Source organism: Akebia trifoliata, chromosome 9, assembly GCF_017979445.1.
Source record: "Akebia trifoliata isolate Shusen 1 chromosome 9, ASM1797944v1, whole genome shotgun sequence".
Lineage (NCBI taxonomy): Eukaryota > Viridiplantae > Streptophyta > Magnoliopsida > Ranunculales > Lardizabalaceae > Akebia > Akebia trifoliata.
This window is the reverse complement of record NC_141383.1, coordinates 21,669,659-21,693,463: the sequence shown is the minus strand read 5'-3', so window position 1 is coordinate 21,693,463 and position 23,805 is coordinate 21,669,659. Positions and strand designations below refer to the sequence as shown.

Below are 23,805 nucleotides of genomic sequence, written 5' to 3'. Positions count from 1 at the left end.
TTCCTTTTTCGAGCATCAAGTATTTCCACGCAAGGAAAAAGAGACAAAGAACGTGATAATTTCTACAAATTCAAAAAATCAAGATGTTTACATAATAAAGATTTCAGATATAGTTTTTCTTCAGCTCATATCTCATATATAGAAGAACACTTCCATAACAGAAAAAATCCAACCAAATTCCTTTCTCATTTCTACTTAGAACAAATTTCACTTCTATACCTGTAATTCTTTTTCGCTGTTGTGTCGGACGATGCTCATGCCTTCAAAACCAATCATCTTTGTCTGCCTTCAAAACTTCTTCACATTTCTGTCACTCTTGAGAAAGATTACACAATAACTATTAACAGGCAAAGAACTGAAATAGCCAATATTGTGAGGGTTTTTCGGTTTTTATAGGCGGAATTTGGTAGAAAAGGGTATGTATCGGGTGGTGGTAGCATGCATTCATCCCCATTGAAGTAAACCCTCCGAGGAAATGCCCATCCTTGTTTTAGGGTGAATGTGTCTTTGTCCTTCTGGAGAAGCACCTCCGACTGGACATTTCCGAGTGGCCCAGCCTCCATGAGTAGGTCATTATAGAATTTTGTGCCATAGAACATACCTGTGTCATCTGCGTACATACAAGAAAAATGTCATCCATATCGAAGTTTTTATGCTAATTTGTTCTCACAAATGTGAGCTTTTAATGTACTCACTTATAGACTGGTAGGGAATCAGGGGTTTGTAAGCGAAGCTGAAGACTTGGGTGACATTGTTGAGGTTTGGGTGTTGAGCGACGAGTGTCCATTGTGTGTAGTTCATCCGGTAGTTGAAATTGGTAATGGCAATCTTCACTCGCCAGTAGTCTTTGTAGTTGAGTTTTACATGCCAGTGCACTCGGATTGGACACATATGATGCGTGCACTGCAGCAGAGGCGCGTTATCCTTCCTTGGGGTGTTAACTCCTACTACGCTTAGCAGTTTTGAATTGCTTCTGTAACACCATTCACCATTACAAGTGTCAAGTACTCTTCGATTGAGATTTGGTTATATATACAACGAAGACAAAAGCGAATGTGAATTGAAGCTTTGATGATGAGTTGAATGCTTACTGGATGCATTTGTGTTTGGTTTGGCAACCACAAGCACAAGAGGGACAAGGAGTGATGGTTTCATTATAGAAAGATGAAAATGAGACACAACAGCTTGGGTGCTTCCTTGCCAGGAATTGTGAATAAGTACATGTCACATTCCATGTCACTGCATACCCAAAGAACAAAAGTGAAGTTATTGTGAAAAATAAGAAATGAAATCTTAGGAGGCAAGAAAACTTACTCAATGCTTGAGTTTTTCGGCGGCGATCAGCTGTGAGGAATGTGGTGGAAGGAACGATTTTCGCAGGGCCGCACGTGTACCCGAGCCCAGGAGCAAGTAAAGTGAAGTTCTTCGGTAGTTTTACCGTCTTGTTTGAAGTCCCAGCAAGCCCGACACTAACTTGGAAGGATGAGACCGCGGCTGATGGATCTTGTCCCCATGATGCTACCACTCCACCCTTGCAACAGTTTGCAATTTGTTGGTTGTAAGGGACTCCTGGAAGTAAGTCGACGATGATGGGGTCTTTCTTGCAACAATGTGGGACGTTCCCCTTGAACTTGGAACAGTCACCTTGCTCCGTCGTTTGGGCTCCCACCATTGACCAAATTACTTCTTTCTTAGCCCAATTCCATCCTAAGGTCCAGCCTGGGCTCATGATGTGGCGGTACATTTGGAAGTTGTTCATCGTTACGACTGCCTAGAAGATGATCGGAGTGGAAACACGATTAATGATTCGATCTTGAGATTCTTTCAATGATTTTGTTGTTTTTAAGGATTATTTGGTATGGATTTACTGAAAAAAAAAAATTGCCAAAAAATTTGCCCCCCTTGGTTTTCAAGTTTCTTTCAGTAATATAATGAACATTTTTATATGGGTCAATTACACTTTGAGCCCTGTAGTTTGGTGTAATTCCATTTTGACCCCTAATGTTTTGAGAATTGCACTTACCTCCCTTATAGTTATCTAAGGCTTCATTTATACCCTTCCGTCACATTACTGTCGACCTAACTGTTCGATTCCTTTTATAAAGACCATTTTACCCTTTTTAAAATGTTATTTCTTTTTTATAAATAAAAATATGCCTGTGAAAAAATGGGTTCAACGAATGCTTAGACTTATTTTTTTAATATAAAATAAGAGGGTAAAATAAGGGTCAAAATGGAATTATGCCAAACTTCAGGGGGTTAAAGTGTAATTTACCCTTTTTATATTTATCTTTGTTAAGGGAATTTACCATATAATTCAAAGTTTGCTGCAAAAGAAATTTCAGAATTCCATCCTTTGTTTTAAGTCTCTTATATTTTTAAATAAATAATATATATCAATAACTAATATTTATAAAAAAAAAAAAAAAAAAATAGTGTTACCACTACATATATGTGAATTTCAGAGTTTTAGAAAGAAACAAATATTTTATATCTGAATGATTAATAGTTTCTACATTTAAAAATTATCTTATATTTATTACAAATATATAATTAAATATTATTGTTCTATAAATTTTCTCTCCACAAAACTAAATACTAATATTAAATATTGTAAAAGTTAGTTATGAATAAATAAATCAATTCTTTTCTTATATCATTATTATATATTTTGTTGCTTGCAAGTAACAACAAAGAAATAGAAGAAAAAGTAAATATAAAATAGAATAAATTTTAAATTTTAAAATAAGAAAAAAAAAAAATTAAAATAGAAAACGTGTGAGGTTGATGCCTCAACCAAAAGGTGCTCACCAGTCACCTAACTTAATTTTTAGGAGAGCTGTTAATGCCACACCAACTTTTGCTAATGCCACACCAATTCCTATGTAAATCACCAAAGAATTGCTCACAATTGGTGTGGCATTAGTAAAAGTTGATGTGGCATGTGGCAATGGCAGATCTCCTTTTTTAATCATCCTTTCTATGAGGTCATGGTTTTAAAACTCATAGAGGACTCGTTTGATTCGTGTCGGTATCGTCCACCAACGAGAAGGATTGACAAGTCGTCTCAAATCCATGGTTTCAAAACTCGTTTGAGATCGAGATGTATCACCTGAGTTGTCTTGGTATCAGGCATGGACGAGACGGACGAACAAGTCAATTGTTTGGATGAAATTTAAAATCCAACTTTCATTTTTCAAATTTCTGAATGAAATATCCCAAATGTATCGGAAAACTGTCCGAGACGACTCTGTATTTGGCATGGACGAGACAAGACTCGAAACCAAGTTTTAAAACCATGCTCAAATCTGACGTGTCTTTTAAAAGTCAATTGATACTGCCATTTTTAAACTAGATGACTCAGATAAATTCGAAAACTCGTCCGAGACATCAAAACAAGTTTTAAAACCATGTTCGAGGCACGTCTCAACATATATAATGGGCTTTAGGATGGGTCAAGACAAATACAAAAATTGAAGAAATCCAATATTTTTAAGCATTCAAATTGTATACCAAATTTTGTGAACCAAAATTTATATATCAAGTTTGAGCAAATTTGACCATCCATTTTATAAAATATTCATTTATAGTGTTAGTTTTCAATAGATGTATGGTGTGCAACCTGGTTTTATTATATCCAACAATTTAATTTGCGAATAACGGCCTATATCATCTTACGTCAATGATACTAATCTTGCCTTGGAGGAATTAACAGATCCATATTGATTCTACAATTATTGACTCAAGATCTTTTACAACAATGTCATTGTCGTTAGCTTGAGATCGCAGTTTACGTCTAGATTATTTGTTCATCCTTAGATTTCTAAGAACATTTATGTTAAATTGTATCTGGGTTTGGGTTTAATTTCTGACTTTGAAAAAGAATTAAAAAAAGATAAAAAATTATTGAAATTGAGACACACTCACCACATAGCCATCTGGGGTCCAAGACACTACATCCCATTTGATTGTTATATTTCCATTTGGATCCAGTGGATCATAAGCAGCTAAAAATCACAAAATGAAAAAAAAAAAAAAATTAGAAAAATAAATAAACATAAAATGGATCAAATTAAACTGGGTTTCAGAGCTAGACCTTACTTGAATGAGAAAAGATCATGAAAAACAAGAAAGCAAAGATGGGTAATCTCAAATTCGCAAGTACGTGGCATCGACATTGTTGTTGGTGATCTTCGGGATCGATTCTCGTGGAATTTTCATGAATTGGGTCTTTCAATCTGTTGATCTTCATTCTTGAAATTTACCAATTTTTCAGATTTTTGTAAAATTTAATGCAATTGTGAGGAGGAGAAGATACAAAACAGAGAAAGATTGTGTAGAGATGGGTTTCCCTACTTTTGGTTAGGTCCTTTGAATTTATAATTTCTGACTCTCATCTTTAATTTAATTTAATTTAAATTTTTTTTTTTTTTTTTTTACTTGTATTTGAATTCTCCTGCTTTGAAGCAACATCTTTGATTAGAAAAGAAGAAAAAAAGAGGGAGATTTTGAGAGTTTTGAAGATACAGCCCAACATTAATGTGGTTGGTACTTGGTAGGAGATGTTTACATGTAATCTGTTTGGGAAGATTACCATAATGCCCCCCTAGAGTTTAATAAGGTGCTCAATATTTTATTTTATTTTATTTTTCTATTTTACATCTCCCAGTCCCAGTTAACTTTGGCAAAATTACTTAATACATCCTAATATAAAAAAAATGAAAAAAAATAATAAAATAAAATTATTTAAAAATTAAAATACCAAAAATACCCTTTTATATGTAGAGAAGTGGCAAAATGATTTGATTTCAATTTAATAGGAAATAAATATGGTTCTAGATATAATGAGAGTTGAAACAGGATTCATATTGCAAAAGATAAATAATTAGGGCAACATGTGTTGTTGTATATATCTTAATTCTTTTGGATTCTAAAGCACACAAAAAAAAAAGAAAAAAAAAAGGCTTTATGATATTAGTCAAGGGTATTATGGTAATTTAAGAGATTATATGCAATATAGGTTATGTAATAATTTGAGGTGAAAGCTTCCTTCTCCAAATTTTGGTGATAATTTGAGATACCATCCTGTGTTTTCAAAGTGATGACATGTCTTCTGACCATGGTCTTCTATGAGAGACTGGGAGAAAGAACTAAATGCCCCTCATCTTCAACTTGCCAAATCCAATTGATTTTTAATTTTTTTTCCTCTACAAAAACCATTGCGCTTCAACATTTTTTTTTTAAAGGGCAAAAACCCATTATCATTGAGATCAACGTTAAGGGTATTTACGTCATTTTCTATTAATTTATTTTAATTTATCCCATATTTTTTCAATCAAGAGTTTGGAGGTAAAGTATTTAGTTGGGACAATTTCCCCATCTGATGAAGACTACTCAGCTGTATCCGGAGACTTGAATACTTGAATGCTACCGATCTATAATCAGCCCAATCGTAACCATCTGATTGAGGGACCACCTTTACTTGGACATCCCAACAACACAAATCAGATGATTGGTACCATTTGAAAGCCAACAGTTACAAGATAAAAGATTTTTACTCCCAAAAAGATTTTTAAAAGATAAGAAGTTGCCACATTAGTAAAAATTATATTTTTATACCCAAAATGCCCTTTAACTTGATATGACATTAAACCTACTGCTCATCTCTCCATTTGTAGGTGTAATTATTACACTTTTTTGATAATATAATATATTTTTCTCATCTCTCCATCATTTTCGCTAAAGTTTTCATAGGAATAATTGAAAAAGAAGAAGATTTCAAAGGAGAAGAAATTTCAAAAGAAGATTGAAAACATGGATACGACGAAGATTTCAAACGGAGAAGATGTAATTGAAAAATAGAAAACACCTTTGTAACAAAGTATATTATCTATGTATCGTCGCGTAATTTATTTATAACGCAACGCATTATTTAATGATATCAAATTTTATAAAGGCGTCATGTGTGTATTGTCATGCTATACTGAGGCATCCTATGTACCATCCACATTTTTTATTATGAGAAAGATGAGATAAATGAATGTAAAGTATGGAGATTGGACTAATACCAGAAGCTTTGTTACATAAAAATAGAAATTCTTCACTTAATAATAGAACTTTGTTTTTGTTAATCGTGTAAAAATGAAAGGACGACCAATATGCCAATAGCTTAAAGGTGTAAAAATGGATAGAGAAAAATACCAAAATTTCATGGAGGAAGATACGTGTAAAATTGACAACAAATTTCAAAGAGAACTTTTGTGAAAACTACTCGTACCATTTGCTACGTACTAGATTTCAGGTCTAGGTAATAACTTCCAAGACAAATCTAATATGGTTAAAGGGTATTTCGATATTTTGATAAGGTGTGCGGGTAAACTCCCAATTCAAAAGAGACAAGGCCTAAACTCCTAAACTTGTGAAAGTTACAAACCTGAATCACTAAAAACCCCTAAGAACTTTGGAGAAAGATCAAAATCATGGGTTTTTTCCGATAAATTGAAGACGAGGTTGAATAGATTAATAGCTTGAATATGACATATTTTCTTGAGAAAAATCAAGGGTGTGGCGTTCAACAACCCCAGCACACAGTACCAACTAACAACCTAGATTTGTAATGACTGTAAATCACACAAAGCAAAGATTATAAAAAAATAAAAAATAAAAAAAATAAAAAATAAAAAATAAAAGCTGGTATGAGAAAAAATCAACTTTGAGAGCTGCAGACCTCCTAATGTTTTCAGGCAATTTTGGACCAAATTCATGATCGATATTCAAATCATAGTATAATGTCTATATTTAGATGTCAATTCCCAAAACCCCAACTAATGCATGATCTGAAAAGCTTCATCACAATAACTTAGTACTAATGGTTAGGTACTTGACACTAACAACTCTTATTGTCTCATATAAAAATAGAATAATGCTGAAGTGACCTCAAGATTGGACCTCATATCGCACATTCTGACCTGAAAGTGTATGGGAACCATAGATGCTTTCCTCGAGATACCAGTTAAAAAGTATATATGATTCCTACCCACTTTCATGTCAAGATGTGCGATATGAGGTCCAATCTTGAGGTCACTCCAGTATGACTCATAGTCATGAGTCAAGTGGGTAGTGCCTACAAGACACTAGATTCATATATATTATAATCAATCACCTGCACTGTTAATTCTACAGCTAAACTACATTGTCTTTGCCATTGCCATAGCAGAAAAAATGGAATGTCATACATGATAATATGATGCCCCCCCATCATAGACCATAGATCATTTGCCTCAGGATATACAAGAAAAGACCTATGGTTATGTGTATCCCGAGGCAAATGATCTATGGTTCTGTGATGAGGGTGTGTATCAGAGGGGGGCGTTAACAAATCATTACACAAATAAAATAGCAAATAGTGAATAACTAATGGAAGAAGAAGAAGGAAACATAGATACCAAATTCTCATGTCTTCTTCACGGCTATTTGCTTTAAGTATGGCAAGTATTTGGACATTTCCATTTTTATCAATACACATTGAAATACTCTTTTGACTTGAAATCAAGGCAAAATCAGCTAAATATCAATGACTCACCTCATCATCATCATGGAATCCTTATCCCAAAGATAAGATTTGGGGTTGGCTATGTATCAATGAATGACTCAGTTGAAATTACAAAAATTAGAAGTAATGCTTTTATTTATCAGTATATATGGGCTATGATTTGACATTAAAATATGAAGAATCTATGTATGTATGTAGATGAGTAAGTTGTTGTCTGGTCTGCGTTGGAGTTATTACTAATTAACACACCAAGAATTCTTGAGACCTGAAAAAAGACAGTTTGCTATATCACTGGTTTAAACTTCATGAGAATAATTTCCCATCATGAAGCTCTGAATAACAGTGAAGTCGGGAAACCACAGAGTTAAGGAAATACAACAAAAAAAAAATGAGTAAAATAAACAGTTAAAGAGGTGAAAAGTTTAGACCTAAAAGGTTATATGCAAAATTTCATAATAGGGCATTGTAATTAGGTTTAGGGGTACGGAATAGTGTTAAGTTTAATGGAGGATGGTTTAGGTTTGGATGGTTTCTTTTGTGGCCCAAGAAGGGCTTGACTGTGTTGTTGATGATTTTGGGAAGGTTTTAGCCTTTTACGGATGGTAGAGGGCTAAATCTGGTGGGGCAGCAGGGTTTTAAGGGCGCTTCAGGGTTATTTGGTGATTGGCAAGCTATCTTAGAGGGATTAAAGCAGCCAAGGCATCGGATGAATAGAGAACATGAAGTCTTCTCAAACCCATAGTAGACTTGAACTTCGATGATGTGGAGATCGGTCTCCTGTAAGAGAATTGACAATTTTACTTACTATGAGAGACCCTTAGAAGGGGACTGTTTTTAATACTAATTTGCACACCTAGGGTGGGGCCATGGACACTAGCAAATACAATGGGATTGAATAGTTTTTAGTCAAATTCACTGTTGTACTAATGGTTTAGGAGTTTTTTTTTGGTAAGTAGAAGATTTTATTGATTCAAGAAAAAAGAGGGGGGGGGGGGGGAGGGAGGGGGGATGGTCCCCCTACAAAAAGCAAAGAACAAAGAAAAGAAAACAACCAAAAGAAACACAAGAAGGGCAAAGCAGCCCTGAAAAAAAAAAAAAAAAACCCAAAAGCACCAACAACAAAGAAGATCCCACTTGAAGACGAAGTCTTCAAAGAACACCCCATCAAACTCTTTACTCAATTTGCTCCAATAAAATTTACATGCAACAATACAACTAGAAGAAGGTTCCATAAGTGGCATATAATAGTGTCACATTTCTCAAATCTAGTGATAAGAACCTAAAATACATAAATATTTTGTTAGATATTGTTTTTATTGAGCTAAATGAGAAATCACAGGCCCTGAGGAACACCTAAAAAATACAAAGAAAAAAAAAAAACAGCAGTATGATACTCTCCATTTATAGTTCTATACCAAGGAAGTTTGACCGCAAAGTTGCGCTAAGCACAGTAGAAAGGAGTCCAATGAGTGCTGCCCTCAAACTTTGGAGTCAAAATTTGCTAAAAGATCCCATCCAACTAGGAAAGGAACAATGGCTCAAAAATATGCCAACATAGGGGAGCAAATCATAGAAATATTGGCGGTGCTCTTGCTCTAAGAATTAGATCTCCCAACTACAACAAACACTCTCACATAATAGTTAGTTTCAACAACAAAAACTTGTAGTGCATCAAGATTTAAAATTGCATGAAATCATGTCATGCTAAAAAACATTCCACCCAAATCACACAAAAGAATATAAAATGCATTCCAATTTTTCTAATATTTCTTCTTATGCATATTGTGATCCGCCAAAATGTACAACTACTAATGTGTCATGATAATGTACAGTTTCATCATATGGCTAGTTGTAACAGCAAACAGACAGAAATCAAAAATCCAATTTCTTGTAATGGTACCATACCCTCTACGATAACTAAGAACTATTGTTTTGTGCCAAAACTTCCGCCTCTGCCCTTGCCATGGGATCATCCTTGTTCTCAGTTTCTTCTTCTTTCTCCCCTTCTCGTTCTTGAGCCAGTTTCTTTCTATGCAACTCCTCGGCTGCTTCCATCTCTGCACGATTTTCTGCTTGTAAACGCTGCATTTCCTCTTCTTGTTGCTGTCGTTCAAACCATGTATCGGCATCCGCCCAAACTATAGAAAACACAGTGAATCCAGCAATAATATTAATCTCAACCTCTAGTTTGAGAAAGAAAAATAGAAGACCTAAATATGGTTAAACTAGACTCTCAGGGTTTCACAAAATTATTAAAGAAACTAAATGTCATAATCATAATACATCTACCAATAACTAACTGTACAAACTTGGCTACAAGGAAACCATAATTTTTTTTGGATAAATAACGAAAACATAATTCATTAGGAAGAAAAAAAAAAATGAGTCACATTTGGGGTCGTGGAATATCAAATCTCTATAAGAAAACATGAAATAATAGTTCTTCAAAATATAAGAAGGAACAGAAACCACAATCTTTTATACAACTAGAGAGAACCTCTTCAACAAGGGCATAGAAATTTAGGGTTTTTACATGTAAAATACATGTCGATACTCGATACTTGGGCACACATCCTAACATAAGGTGGGTGTCACATTGTAACGATTTTCTTTAAAATAAATAACTTTAAAATAAGGTTGGTGTAATGCATCCTCCATATGCTGATTTATTATGTTGTTAAATAGCAACCACTGTTTGACATGAAAAAACTATTTTGGGCTCAAAAGTACAATGTTTGGCACCTTGTACCCATGTCAAACACTGACTCACATGGTCACGCCCTTGTTACATAGAAGTTGCGCAGCCAATTTTTTTTTTATCTTTCAGATAAATCTCATGATACAAATAAAATTAAATAAAAATAAACCAATAACCAAGGTTTCAAGCTTCCGTTTTGTATTTCGACCAAACAAAATATCTTTCGAAAGTTTGGAAAAAAATCCCAAATCTCTTTCAAAGAGTTGAAAAATAAAAAATAGATGGTTACCACATTATCAAATTGATCGAGTCATGAGATACAGATAGAAACAGCTTTATCTTCCACAAAAATGTAGAACTCATCCCTCACATCTATCTTCCAGGAAAGGAGCAGTTTTATGCATGAACATGTTACAGGCCATCAATAATTTTTCCAGAAAAGAAAATATTATTGGAAGTTATAAACCCAACTGATAATAAGTCACAGATATGAAGCGCAAATAATCAAAGCTAAAGACTTAACTTTTTCAATTTGGGTTAGTAAATTTAACAGAATTAGAGAAAACCAATTGATAAATAAAACATAAATCTCAGCCAAATTCCATAAATAAATAAATTAAAAATCAGAATTATACCAATTGAACAACAAGCAAACATAGAGAAATTCTATATCAGAATTAAAGTTACAGTTTAGGGTTAGGGTCAACAGAATTAGGATAATGCAGCACAAATAATCAAAGCTAAAGACTTTTTTTTTTTTTTTTTTCAATTTGGGTAAGTAAAATTAACAGAATTAGAGAAACCCAATTGATAAAAAAAAAAAACACAAATCTTACTCAAATTCCATAAATAAATAAATAAATAATCAAACTTTTACTAATTCAACAACTATTAGGGTTAGGGTTAGTGGAGGGGGATACTTACTGGGTTGTGCAGCCCAACCCTGTTCTCCACCCTTGATTCTTTCGGGTAAGGCATAATTGACAGTAAGAACTCTTCCATAAAGCTCAGCATTGTCCATGTTATCCATGGCTGCTGCTGCGTCCTCCTTCTCAAGGAAGGTCACGAACCCAAACGATCTGTGCTTCTGAGTTGCTTGATCTAATGGAGTCTTCACGTCTTTTATGTCTCCAAAGGGTATGAAGGTCGAGTGCAGTATCGTTTCGTTCACCTCCTCTGCTAAACCCCCTGAAACCAAGGCAACCCCACCACACATCATCACAATCATTCATCTATGTATGTATGTATGTATGTATGGGTATGGGTAGCTTTGCTTACCTACATAGAGAGTGTTCTTCTGGACTTGATTATTGGCCATCTCTCTCTCTCTCTCTCTCTCTCTAAGTCTGAACCCTAGGTGATTTTGATGAATGATACTTGTTCATTAATTTTACTTATTTAGAATACCTCCTTACATGTTCAAACTAATGACACGACCCCTTGACTGCAGTCTTCTCTTCTAGACTAATAAAAAAATGGCATCACTACCCTCATTCCCACCATCAAGGGGGGACTATAGCCCCCACAAAAACCAATGTCTATAGCATGGAAATGCATCTTCTTAAAACTACAAGAATATATCATCTTTTAGTTCAAACATTACAAAAATTCCTAACTCAAGTTATTACTTCAACATTACAAAACATAATAACACAGTTAAATAATTTCGATAGTCGTTTACAATTAGGATTAGGTCCATATAAAATCCTAAACCTAACAAAGATAACAAGAGAGAGTTTCTATTGGAACCTCAACTTTTACTTATTCTATTCTCATCCTTGACTTAATTTTTTTTTGGGATCTTTCACAAAAGGTGTGCAACTTTTATGTCCAAATTCTGATTTCGGCATACTGATCCTTTAAATACCCAAAACATCCATTTCAAGTGAATTCGTCACTTTTATAATCAATGAATTCGTAGATATTAAAAGTGACAAACTCATGAGTTCGTATGTTATAAAAATGACGAATGCATGTCTTGGAAATTAAAATGAACAATGTACCGAACTTGAAATTTCATTATTTTCAGCACACAAAATGGAGATTCACCTTTTTTTTTTTTTCTTCTTCTAATTAGGGTGTGATAAGTAAAAATTGGAGGTGTCAATTGCAACTCTCCAATATTAAAAAAGTTCTACTAGCCCTACTAAATTAGTAATGATTTCACCCTCACTAAGGGTCCTTGGGCTCAAATTGTGGCATCTAAAACCATGATTCGATTATTTAGGGTTGTAGAGAACAAAATCGTATAAACTTAGTAAAAATATATTTTTTTCATTGTTGAATTTTAATTTTAAAATTGGGAGTTATGTGGAAGTTCAATAACCATCCATTTTCAAAACCTGAATCAAGCCCAAAGGAATTTGTTTTATGAATTATTATTATTATTATTTTATATGAGTTTTTCTATGAAAGCTAGAGGGTTATGGTGTTGAATTGCTAATGTGGTAATCCATTTGGGCAAAATGACCCTTATTAGGGCTTAAAATCTTTACTAAGTTAGTAAAGAAAATATTTCTCATATTAAAAAGGGTGAGAAGAGAGAAAAAAAAAAAAAAAGGTAATAAAGTTTAAAAATTATCATTGAAATTCATGGCGAGATTAATTTTCAACCCTTCTTTATGGGGTGAGTCTATTTGCACACACCGAAATTGTAATGTGCACCCATTTTTTTGTAATATTCACCTCAATTTTAAAATATCCCTTTGCACACACCTAATAAATATGTTTTAACCTCTATTGCTTATTACGCACACCTAAAGGTATTGAATCATTTGTTTATCTCTTCTTCGTCATCTTCTCTTCTTCTTTTTTGCATCTTGAAATATTTCAATAAGAATTTTAAGCTTTGATCTTACTTGTTTTTCTTACCTTAACACTTTCAATCGAGTCGAAGTTGTTCATATGAAAAAGTTTTGTTCGATAGGTACCTACTAAATTTGTTAAAACAAGTTTAGTCTAAACTTATTGAATAGAACTGTCAAAAACTCTTCAAGTTCTTCAATTCAAAATCGTCATTTTGATGATTAAATGCAAAAAAAGTAAAAGAAATTTTAAAGAAATAAAATAATTTGAAAAAAAATTATAAAACCTAATCTCCATTAATTCAACATTTCACAAAAACTCAGAAGGAGATGAATATGAAGAAGAAGAAGAAGAAGAAGAGGAGGAGGAGGAAGGAAGGAAGGAAAGAAAAAAGAAAGAAAGTAGAAGAAAGTGATTTTTGCTCAGTAGGTGGTGGTGTGTGCAACTAGTAAAAATGAAAGGTTAAAATGATAATTTCCTTTTTTTTTTTTTTTTTTTTTTACAAAAATCATTTAAGTGTGTGCAAATTGCAATTTTGGTGTGTCCAAATAAACTGACTCTTCTTTATGGGAGGAATAAGGGTATTTAGGTCCTTTCCAATTACTCTTAAGATGAACACGGTCAAGAGTATGGGCACTTGGATATCCAAAATTTCACCAAAATGCCGAAGGATATATCTAAATTGATTCTATTGGCACATCAACTTTTACTTATAACACATTATTTCTTTCTTCCTGTCCAATTTTTTGAGAATTTCCTTCATGTAAGAGTTTTGAAATCTAAGATTCTCAAAGAACCTTTTCTTTCTTTTATTTAATTGGATATTTTAAAATTTAACGTTTCTTACAGATTTTTGAAATTAAACTCATTCAACCTATCTTCCCCTCTAATAATTTTCTTAAGTGGTGTGTTATAAGTAAAAGTTGGTATGTCATGGGCTAGGATCATGTACTCCAGTGAGTTAATAGCCACTCTAATTCCCTCTAATGAAAGGGACCAATTGATTAAAAAAGAGAGTTACTATTGCCACACCAACTGTGTTGAATCTATAAAGGAGTTGGTGTGGCATTAGTAAAAGTTGGTGTGGCAATAGCAGGTCTCTATAATTTTCTCCCTTATCTGACATTTTCTCCTCCTTTGACCATACATGGAAGGAATAGAAAGTTCGGTGGAAAACAAGAGATATATATAAGTAAAACAAGAGGCAAAGCCCATGGTTTTGTTATAATGTCAACGGTCAAGATAACCCATTGAAAGAAATCCATCCTCGGGGACTGCGAAGATAGATATGAAGAAATTTAAACCATTTAATGTCAACCCCTCATTAAACTCTATATAAACCCCCCACACCATGATAGATTCTCCAAAGCGAAGGAAAAAATAAATAAAAAAGCGTCTTCTAATGGCACCCTCAACTCGTTGGATCAAACCAGAGGTTTGTAAAGCTAGCCTCTCTCTCTCACTCTCTCTCTCTCTCTTTAATAGTAATTTAAAAAACTTTTTATTTTCTTATTTAATAAAATAATGATAATTTACATTATTTTTGTCTCGCTGGCCAGTTACGTAGATTTATCCCGACCTATTTGGTACGTGTGGTTTGTGAAATATTACTTGTAACAAGGGAATTTGGGCGAGATATGGTGTTCTAAGAGGCCAGTTGTCTTATCCCTGGTCGGGTCTATGGTCCGGACACCCAAAATGGGAATTTGACCATTTTGATAATTTCTCCTTTTTGGCTGATTTAGTCATGACTCCCTATGTTTTGATCAATATTAGAGATACTTCATGTTTTTCAAACTAATAACATGCCCCCCCTTGACTTGGGAGACTAACTTGTGAAATGTTCTAAATGCCTTTCCTTGTCAATTTTTCTCTAAAGTTAAGAGTAAACTATTCTTAGCCTATTCAATCTCGTCTTCAATCCAACGTATTTATTGTTCTATTGAAATCCCTAATCTTTCTACCCAAAAATCAATTCTTATAATTCAAAAATCCTATATTGTTCTTGAGGTTTCAAGGTTGAAGGATATATAATCTTAGGATTGATGACGAAGATAAAGATTTTTCATCTTCAAGCTATTTTAATCTTTAAGGTAAATGTTGTGGGCCGAACCACAACTTTGGTACTATTTTCAATTTAATCTCATCTTTATTGTCTTGTAGAAACCCTAGATTTTTTACACAAAAAAACCATCAATATTCTACTTTGAAAAACTTCTTGTTCTTGAGATTTTGAAGATTGAAGAAGATAGAATCTTAAGTTTGAAGATTAGGTAAAAAAATTATCTTTAAGATGACTTATTTACCAAGAAAATCTAAGATTGAAGATGAAGACATTTATGGCATTTACATTGGTCTCTCATAGAAGACCTAGAACGAAGGAGGGGTTTGTCTAAAATATTGTCAAAAATGTGGAGGGCCATGTCTAAAATCTAAATCACCCTTCTTCTTCTTCTTTTTAATCTCAATCTGCATTTAAAGGGCATTTCTATTAAGGGTCTATATACAGCATGATTTTTAAACTCGTGCGAGACCGAGATGTATCACCCGAGTTAACTTGGTATTGGAGCTGAACAAGACCAACTCACAAAATCATTTTTTTGACCGAGTTTTATGTCTCACGTTATATTTTTTGAGTTATCTCACGAGACATCTCAAACGTATCGGAAAACTCGTCCAAGACAACTCGGTATCGAAGCTAAACAAGAGGAGACGCGATACCGAGTTTAAAAACCATGATATACAGTGTGCATAGAAAATGAGAAAAATTTTGATTTTTTCTGAAATTATTTTCCTACCAAGAGTGATTTTCCACCCACCCATTTTCCCTTGTCTAATAAAAAGTCAGAACTCATTTTCCCATGATAATTTTTTCGAAGAATTCAAATTCTCTCCCAAAAACAATTCCCCACAATCATATACCCTTTTAATTATATGTCGAAAATACTTCGATCATCTAACTTGGTCCTATGGTATCATTAGGTGTATCCCCTGATGGCCGCCATGACCTTCGTAACAGGCATGTGTGTCTTCCAACTTACAAGGAACATGCTCTTGAATCCTGATGTCAGGTAAAATTATCATCTCTAACCATCAAAGCTAATTCAAAGTTCAAATTGCACGAAAGCATGTTAACGATGCACTAACACGACAAGTTTTTCTGGTACTTGCAGAATCAATAAAGCTCACCGAACTACTGCGGTGCTCGAAAACGAAGAAGAAGGCGAGAAATACGCCCAACACAGCCTCCGCAAGTTCCTTCGCCAACGCCCTCCAGAGATCATGCCCGCTATAAACCACTTTTTTTCTAGAGACGAATAGATAACTATGAAATTGTCATGTATTCATCATATATTGAACCATAAATCTATTTAATAATAATGTTCATGCATGCCAAGACAGTTTGTTGGAATAATAATGAGTCCAACCTTCGATTATGATTCAAAAATTGTTCTTCAAGAAGGTTTTATTAGTTGGAAATTTTGTAATGCTTCACTTCTTACGCAAATACAACATGCCAGCTACGACAGATATGCCAACGATAGCTACTGGGATGGCCCAATACTGCGATGTCATGTCCATGAACTTGTGGGCGAGGTCTGTTGTACCCTTTTTGGATGAAATTTCGAGTTCTGGGATGACGGGAGGTGACGGGTCTAGCTCCCCGATGCAAAACTCTTTCATGATCTCTATCGCACTTTTACTGTGCCCCGCGTCGTTGAAATCGTCAGTTGCATCTCTCCCTTCAGTAAATTCATACTTAAATATCAGACAAATAGTATATATTTTCAATTTCATTAGCTATGTGCTTACAAATTAAAAAAAATGGGGATGATTTTCTCAACAAAATACTTGCGCACGATCGGAACTCAGATCAAGGCTTTAAGTTTTAATTTTTTGACCAGTGTTTCAGTCCAGGTCGAAACCAAAACCTTCAAGTTTCGGTGAAGATTATTAAAAAAAATATGAGCTTCTATTGGCACACAAACATTTACTAATGCCACCCCAAGATGTGTGCTAATTCTTTGGTGATTTATATATGAATATGGTGGTGTTAGCAAAAGTTGGTGTGGCAATAAAATCTCTTAAAAATAATGTCCTTACTTCTTAGACTAAAATCATAACTCTCTCTCTTAAATCTCTCCTCCTACCACCCAAAGAAGAAAACTTTAATTTGTGCTTTTCTTAATTGAACAAAAACCCCTCTTTTTCGATTCTTATTTTTCGTATAGGATTTCAGGAAATTTCGCTGTGAGTTGAAACTATTTGGCTTAAAACCATACTCAAAGGAATGCATCCTAAGAGTGTTACAATGCAACATGATAAGAAAGGAAATGAAAATACCAGTTGCATTGAGGAGGACATCATCACCACCCGGGTGCTCATCCAGATAACTTGACACGTCGTACACCTGCAACAAACCACAAATATATGAAGTAAGGATCAGAAAATAAATGGCTTTTCATTGTATTTTGGACACTAAATGAACAGAAAATGAAATTAAAAAATATTCTAGTAAATCGAGTTTGCGTGGTTCCCGCGATCATTTAAACTGAGAAATGAACCAGTACAAATACATGAATTTGTGAGTACAAAAGGCCAAACAGTGTGTGTGTGTGTGTGTGAAATTGCCACAAAGGGGCAAAAGCTGATGAAATTGCCACAATGAAATCAATCACATCTACGAGTGTCACCCAAAATCCTCTCCATAACTGGATCATGAAGAATCTTTGATTCAAGATATGTTATAAATGTGAAAACTTATAGCGCCTTTGATAGTTCGTAGATTTTCTTGGAATAATAAACTGTCAATAGCTTTTTTATTTAAAAATTTTCTGTAAAACTATTGATAACTGTCGCTGAACTACTTTATGTCGTCACTTAAGTGTTTGCAAGTTATCTATAAATCAATACAACTTGGTAGATCAATTGGCTGTCCCACACAATATTTCCTTGAAATTTAAACATAAGTAAAGATGCATATCTTGTAAACAAAAGAAGAAAATATCATCAATGTTTAAATAATGCAATAAGATGGGTCACCAAATTTAATGATTTGGTGTGATAGTTCATTTACAAGTAGTTCTAAGTTGTTGGATAAGATGTTATGTCTAAGAATGCGACTCAAAGAGGAAAACTATGTCACTACAAGTCGAAAGACTGGACAAAATATGGTTGCTTAAAAATATGTACTTTTTTTGGCTATCGTTATGGACCTCTCAACTAGGACAGAGTTGCATCCAAAATCTGGAGAATTTTTTAGTCCACAACACAACCCTTTCTAAAGCCCATTGCAATTGTCCATCAAGGCTCAGTCCTACTAAGAGTAATTTTGGGATATTCATATTTTTTTTCTTTTTTATAATGTAGGGCATCCCAAAATGGGACTAGTCCTTACATTGCACGCCCCAAACCCACAGAAGTTTCCCAACATGCAACAGGGCAGAATTTTTGAAAAATGTTTTAAAAAGTCTGTAATAATCATTTAAGAAATTTTAAATACATAATTCAACTATGTAAATAAAAGAAGGAAAGAAAAAAAAAAAAAAAAAGAAGAAGCTAGGACCTATTCTATTTAGTAATTTACCATAAAAATGACAAATCTTGAGGTAGAATTTTTGAAACCTCACTAATTATTATGTAATGTACATTAGGAAAAAATTATCCTTTTATCATGTGAAGGCCTCTATTACTTGTTCACATGTCATTTTTCCAATTCATCAACTTCAACTAAATAATATATATAATTAATGTAGCATTGTTCCTCAATTGGTTGTTCCAACCAAGTGGAAAAAAAGTAATATTTTTATCTAACATACTGGTGTTGACAATCATTGCTGGTTAATGAATATTTTTCCCCATCAGTGCAAATCGTTGACTTAATTGAGAGTTTGCTGATTTCAATTCCAAGAATCTTATCCTATTCCCATAATGCCAGAGTTTTTTAAGAGTTTGGTGTTCTCATTTTTCATTTCTACAACACTATACAAATGTAGTCACTTGAAAACATTTCTAGCTGAATCTACCCAAATCATATATGTTAGAACCTTATTAAGGTTGCTTTTGACATGGAAGATAAACAAGAAGGAGATATTATGGGAAAGAGAGAAAAAATATGAAAAATATAGTTTATTTTATGATTGTGCCCATGCATTTTCCTACAGAGTTGACATTTAAGTCATGCCACGATGCCCATGCCTCAAGCCTTGGGCCAGGACCGCCTCAAAGAAAAAGCCTCATGGGCCTTGAGGTGTGCTTTTAGAACATTGTGTATCAACATGCTACCAAGGATTAGGCAGAAATAAATAATAGAAAAAGAGCTCCAAAATTTCGACTAATAAGCCAATTGTATACTACCACGGATGAACACCAAAATATTCATGGACCGAGAGCACGCCCTTCTAGTAAAGGCTTCCATAAGACCTCCTTATTTAATACAAGTTTATGTTGTTATAACATCATTATCGTTAAGTTGCTAAATCATAAAAAAGAACTACCATTGCTGCAGTAAACAAAGTGCGGTATAACTTGAATATGTACCACATGCCGGCAATAAAGACCAAGTGTTGAAGATAGCATAACAAGGGGAAACGTTGGTATGGTCATATTATAGGTACTAAAAATCTATTTATATGTAACATTAATTACAAGTAACATATATAGAAAGCCTCGGATGATAATATGGAGTAAAGAAACATAAACCTAAATGTAAGTAGGCATATCTTAATTATTTCAACAAATTTGCATGCCGAAATACATTAGGCAACAACGTAACTATGAAAAATTGGACTACCTCCGATATTGTCAATTTGGATAAACAGAATTGGGTTTCTCTTATCATGTTGTGATAAATCAGACTCTACCGACGGCAATATCTAGACATAAATTTCTGCGTGTCTATACTTAAATCCTACAAGGGAAACTTTCAGTCATGTTAGCCTCTGATTTGGAATAATTCTTGCAGAGGCACTAATTTGAGTTCATCATTAAAAGAATTTGTGCACCCACCTCATGTTATTCATATTAAGATGAATCCCTGATCACAACTCAATTATATGAACTAATATCAAACTTTGCAGATTACATATCTTGTTTAATATCATTAAAGCTTCATATAACGATACAATTCTAGGACACATTATAGAAACTTAAAAATAAAGAAAATTTAAAATAGGAAAGTATAACAAAAAAATGATAAAACAAAAATAAAACTATGCATCACAATACATAGATAACACCAATAACTAAATACATGAATAAAAAGAGAGTGTTCGGTTTTTATTCCTTTGCCCTTTACATGTTAGATTACGGCGTAGAACACAGTTTTCCAATTTTCAAACTGTTTTTAAGTAAGGCTAGCCTGACTAACATAGTCTCACTCTCACCCTTACTAACATGTCTGAGAACGCCACATGGTGAAAGAAAAAACAGCTATAGCCGGCTACCCTGGTACTGGGTAGTCAGCTATAGCTGATTTTTCTCTACATGGCACACCCAGAAGTTTGAGTAAGGGTGTTCTTTTAATTATTTTCATTAGGAACTTACAATTTGGCATTTTAACATGGGTTCTTTCTTATTTTCATTAGGAAGAGGAACGCCGTAAATAGAAGTGAATAAAAAAGTTTCATGCAGTTTTCCCCCGCTTATATTCAATCAAGACCATAAAATATCTCTAATGATTCTAATCACTCCTCACCTTTTCCTATATCGGAGGGTACACATCATAGATGCATTTCCACCTTAACAACAGTATATTCTCAATCAGGTTTGTCGTATATCTTTCTAGATACTTAAATACCATTCAACAGCATACAAATCCAATCGTTAAAAATATGTGCAACGGTCGTTGGGAGTATCCAAAAGGCACGTGCTTCTTTCATATTTTCATTAGGAAGAGGAGCGCCGTAAATAGACGTGAATAAAAAAGTTTCATGCAGTTTTCCCCCGCTTATATTCAATCAAGACCATAAAATATCTCTAATGACTCTAATCACTCCTCACCTTTTCCTATATCGGAGGGTACACATCATAGATGCATTTCCACCTTAACAACAGTATATTCTCAATCAGGTTTGTCGTATATCTTTCTAGATTCTTAAATACCATTCAACAACATACAAATCCAATCGTTAAAAATACGTGCAACGGTCGTTGGGAGTATCCAAATGGCACGTGCCACTTTAAAAATATGGTAATCCAATATATGGCCAACCAATCGACAGTGTGCCACATGCAAGGCATCAAGTAGTAATCTGCATCATCTACTTGTAGACTAATAGTTCTGATTACCAATCAACACTAAGAATCTCAAGGCCTCCAAAAGGGGAAAAGTAAAGATAAAGAGAACATTAGCATGCATGTTAGTTATTAAAAAAAAAACAAAGGCAATAAGTATAGAAAAATTGGAGTAAAAGTTGCAAAGACGAAACAAATTTCTTTAAAAAAATAAAAAAAGCAACCCATTGTTCAATCTTCAACAATGAACATATATACTATGCAATTTAGCTACCAAATGGTAAGATATTCCCCTAAAAATAGAAAAGGGAGAGAATGATACATAACCCACCATCAGGATTTCAAGGAAAAGTGTGATCAAAACATGAAAATAAACATCAGTTGATTAAATAAGAAACTTGAATGAATCCCACAACACTAAAGAGAACCAAAAATCACATGAGAGCAAATAATCCCTGAAAAGAAGTAATAAAGCCCTAATAACTCCAACAGATTTCAAGACATATTAGTATCAACCAGCATAAAACATGCATTAAATGAACAAAATCATCAAACCCATTTCAGCAAATCCATAAATGTTCCTAAACAACAAGACAAAAACATTAAACCCCATCTCTCTCTTGATCATCAATAACATAATTTTGTCATAATCAGAAAACAAACTACCTTATATGGACATAAATCACAAAACCCATATCTCAAAAAGCAAAAAAACTCTAAAATCTATCTATCTAGAAAGGAAAGAAGTGACTTAGAGGTGATTTGGTAACATGGGTTGCAAACCTTTCCATCCACAACGACCCAACAATCCTCTCTTGTGTTGTGTTCTGAGGCTTCTTGCAAGCTAATAAGCTTAGTGAGGGTTGGCATTTTTTGAGAGAGAGAGAGAGAGAGTTTTTCCTTTAGGGGTGAATCTCTCTCTCTAATTCTCACACTTAGCCGTTTTTCCCTCAAATCATTTGGCCTTATAAATAAAAGTGGGCGATACCCCCACCACAGCACAGCCCTCTGTACAAGATGAGTAGGGTTTTTCTATTTTTTAACTCAGCTGAGATGTCATGCGAAATGCCACGTATACATCTTCTGAATGGAAAGTGTCCAAAAAGAGACATTTTTAGCTTTTTATATTTTATTATAATGATCTGCTATTGGCACCCAACTTTTACTTGTTACACTCCAATCAAAATTAAAGAAAGGGATTTTCCCAAAACTTGCTCAACTTATGTCAAAATTCCGATTCCGATACACTATTCATTTTAATTCTCAATATGACAAAATTTGTGAATTCGTTACCTTTGTTATCAATGAATTCACTAATAAAATAACAATGATTTTTCCATATCAACGATCTTCTTTGATAATTTCTCAGTGTATTAGTTGATTATAAAAGTGACAAATTTACTAGAAAAATGTGTTTTGAAAATTAAAATAAACTCAAAATTTCGTCATATATTTAACAGACAAAATGTAGATTCACTTGTAAAGAAATAAGTGAAAGGTTGAGAAAATAGTAAAAGTTGGGGTGAAAATGGATGCTCTCATTTATTATAATTGTAAACAACTAATAATGAATTGTTTGAATGAGTGTTGTAATGTTTTGTAGTGTGCAAATTATAATTTGAGCCTAACTTGGTAATGTTTGAAGAGTGTTTTAATATTTAATTGGGGTGTGATAAATAATTTAAGAAATTGGGGTGTTAGTAACAGTTTTCTTATTGTATTTTCAGTTAAAATTGGATATTTTTGGGCAACTTTTGCAAAAATTTCAATTGTGGTACATTGTTTATTTTAATTTTCAAAACATGTTTTCGAGTAAGTTCATTGGTAGGTATTCTAATTTAAAGTGACGATTTTGCTAATAAAAAATGGCAAACTCATTGATATATTTAAAGAATAAATATCCTTGGTTTTAAAGTGAGGATCTCGTTGATAAAAAAGTGAGGATCTCACTAGTAAATTTAAAGATAAATATCCTTATTTTTTTAATGACTAGATCATTCGTAATTATCAACGAGTTCATCACTTTTTATCAACGAGATCGTCAATTTAAATTAGAATACCTACCAATGCATTCGGTCGAAAATATGTTTTGAGAATAAAAATGAAGAGTGTACTAGGTTTGAAATTTCGTCATATTTAGCATACGTCATGGTAATTTGCCTTAAAAATAAAAATGATTTTTTCCAAGAGATATTCTATTGCCACATCAACTGTTACTAACAACACTCCAATTCATATGTAACCAACAAAGAATTAGCACACATCTTGGGGTGTTGTTAGTATAATCTGGCGTTCAAAAGGACTTAAAACTCTCCTTCAATTGTAAGAGCTTTTTAAATTTTTATACCTAGCATTAATTTTTGGTTTTGTTGTCTATTTCGATTTTTAAAAATAAAATAAAAATTTTAATAAAGAAATTGATATAGTTTTCATAAAAATGGTAAAATCCTTGAGATGGTTTTATAAAGAGAATAATGATTTTCTGACGCCCTCTTATCTTCCCGTCACATAACCA

The 23,805-nt window shown here is 33.5% G+C and overlaps 4 protein-coding genes across 5 annotated transcripts; 1 reads left to right on the top strand and 3 right to left on the bottom strand.

The window, feature by feature from the left end:
* Nucleotides 1–41: 41 nt before the first annotated feature.
* LOC147394643 (COBRA-like protein 4) lies at nucleotides 42–4,359 on the bottom strand. 2 transcript variants are annotated; one of them, XM_086454606.1, is made up of 6 exons: nucleotides 4,102–4,359; nucleotides 3,928–4,007; nucleotides 1,315–1,771; nucleotides 1,092–1,239; nucleotides 696–973; nucleotides 42–610 (listed from the first exon to the last, which is right to left on the bottom strand). In XM_086454606.1, the coding sequence occupies exons 1-6, from the start codon at nucleotides 4,250–4,252 to the stop codon at nucleotides 327–329; spliced, it is 1,398 nt and encodes a 465-aa protein (XP_086310732.1). In that variant the 5' UTR covers nucleotides 4,253–4,359; the 3' UTR covers nucleotides 42–326. The 2 variants fall into 2 exon arrangements, with proteins under 2 accessions (XP_086310732.1, XP_086310734.1); XM_086454608.1 differs by having other exon boundaries at nucleotides 4,097–4,238.
* Nucleotides 4,360–9,275: 4,916 nt separating this feature from the next.
* On the bottom strand, nucleotides 9,276–11,652 carry ATE1 (ATPase E1). Its single transcript, XM_086454612.1, has 3 exons — nucleotides 11,529–11,652; nucleotides 11,175–11,438; nucleotides 9,276–9,690 (listed from the first exon to the last, which is right to left on the bottom strand). The coding sequence occupies exons 1-3, from the start codon at nucleotides 11,566–11,568 to the stop codon at nucleotides 9,470–9,472; spliced, it is 525 nt and encodes a 174-aa protein (XP_086310738.1). The 5' UTR covers nucleotides 11,569–11,652; the 3' UTR covers nucleotides 9,276–9,469.
* Nucleotides 11,653–14,393: 2,741 nt separating this feature from the next.
* LOC147394641 (B12D protein) lies at nucleotides 14,394–16,584 on the top strand. Its single transcript, XM_086454019.1, has 3 exons — nucleotides 14,394–14,490; nucleotides 16,038–16,126; nucleotides 16,229–16,584. The coding sequence occupies exons 1-3, from the start codon at nucleotides 14,458–14,460 to the stop codon at nucleotides 16,374–16,376; spliced, it is 270 nt and encodes an 89-aa protein (XP_086310145.1). The 5' UTR covers nucleotides 14,394–14,457; the 3' UTR covers nucleotides 16,377–16,584.
* On the bottom strand, nucleotides 16,378–22,311 carry LOC147394640 (cytochrome b5-like). Its single transcript, XM_086454018.1, has 3 exons — nucleotides 22,074–22,311; nucleotides 17,400–17,466; nucleotides 16,378–16,798 (listed from the first exon to the last, which is right to left on the bottom strand). The coding sequence occupies exons 1-3, from the start codon at nucleotides 22,158–22,160 to the stop codon at nucleotides 16,548–16,550; spliced, it is 405 nt and encodes a 134-aa protein (XP_086310144.1). The 5' UTR covers nucleotides 22,161–22,311; the 3' UTR covers nucleotides 16,378–16,547.
* Between the last annotated feature and the right edge of the window lie 1,494 nt (nucleotides 22,312–23,805).

Excerpts from the sequence above, each read along its gene's own strand:
- ATE1 (XM_086454612.1), bottom strand. The coding sequence starts at position 11,568 with ATGGCCAATAATCAAGTCCAGAAGAACACTCTCTATGTAG. Across the intron at positions 11,439-11,528 it reads GAAGAACACTCTCTATGTAG|GGGGTTTAGCAGAGGAGGTG; the intron begins GTAAGCAAAGCT and ends CCTTGGTTTCAG. Across the intron at positions 9,691-11,174 it reads GGGTTGGGCTGCACAACCCA|TTTGGGCGGATGCCGATACA; the intron begins GTAAGTATCCCC and ends TGTTTTCTATAG.
- LOC147394640 (XM_086454018.1), bottom strand. The coding sequence starts at position 22,160 with ATGCCAACCCTCACTAAGCTTATTAGCTTGCAAGAAGCCTCAGAACAC. Across the intron at positions 17,467-22,073 it reads GGGTCGTTGTGGATGGAAAG|GTGTACGACGTGTCAAGTTA; the intron begins GTTTGCAACCCA and ends GGTTTGTTGCAG. Across the intron at positions 16,799-17,399 it reads TGTCCTCCTCAATGCAACTG|GGAGAGATGCAACTGACGAT; the intron begins GTATTTTCATTT and ends AATTTACTGAAG.
- LOC147394641 (XM_086454019.1), top strand. The coding sequence starts at position 14,458 with ATGGCACCCTCAACTCGTTGGATCAAACCAGAG. Across the intron at positions 14,491-16,037 it reads CTCGTTGGATCAAACCAGAG|GTGTATCCCCTGATGGCCGC; the intron begins GTTTGTAAAGCT and ends TGGTATCATTAG. Across the intron at positions 16,127-16,228 it reads CTCTTGAATCCTGATGTCAG|AATCAATAAAGCTCACCGAA; the intron begins GTAAAATTATCA and ends TGGTACTTGCAG.
- LOC147394643 (XM_086454606.1), bottom strand. The coding sequence starts at position 4,252 with ATGAAGATCAACAGATTGAAAGACCCAATTCATGAAAATTCCACGAGA. Across the intron at positions 4,008-4,101 it reads CATGATCTTTTCTCATTCAA|CTGCTTATGATCCACTGGAT; the intron begins GTAAGGTCTAGC and ends TGTGATTTTTAG. Across the intron at positions 611-695 it reads GATTCCCTACCAGTCTATAA|ATGACACAGGTATGTTCTAT; the intron begins GTGAGTACATTA and ends GTATGTACGCAG.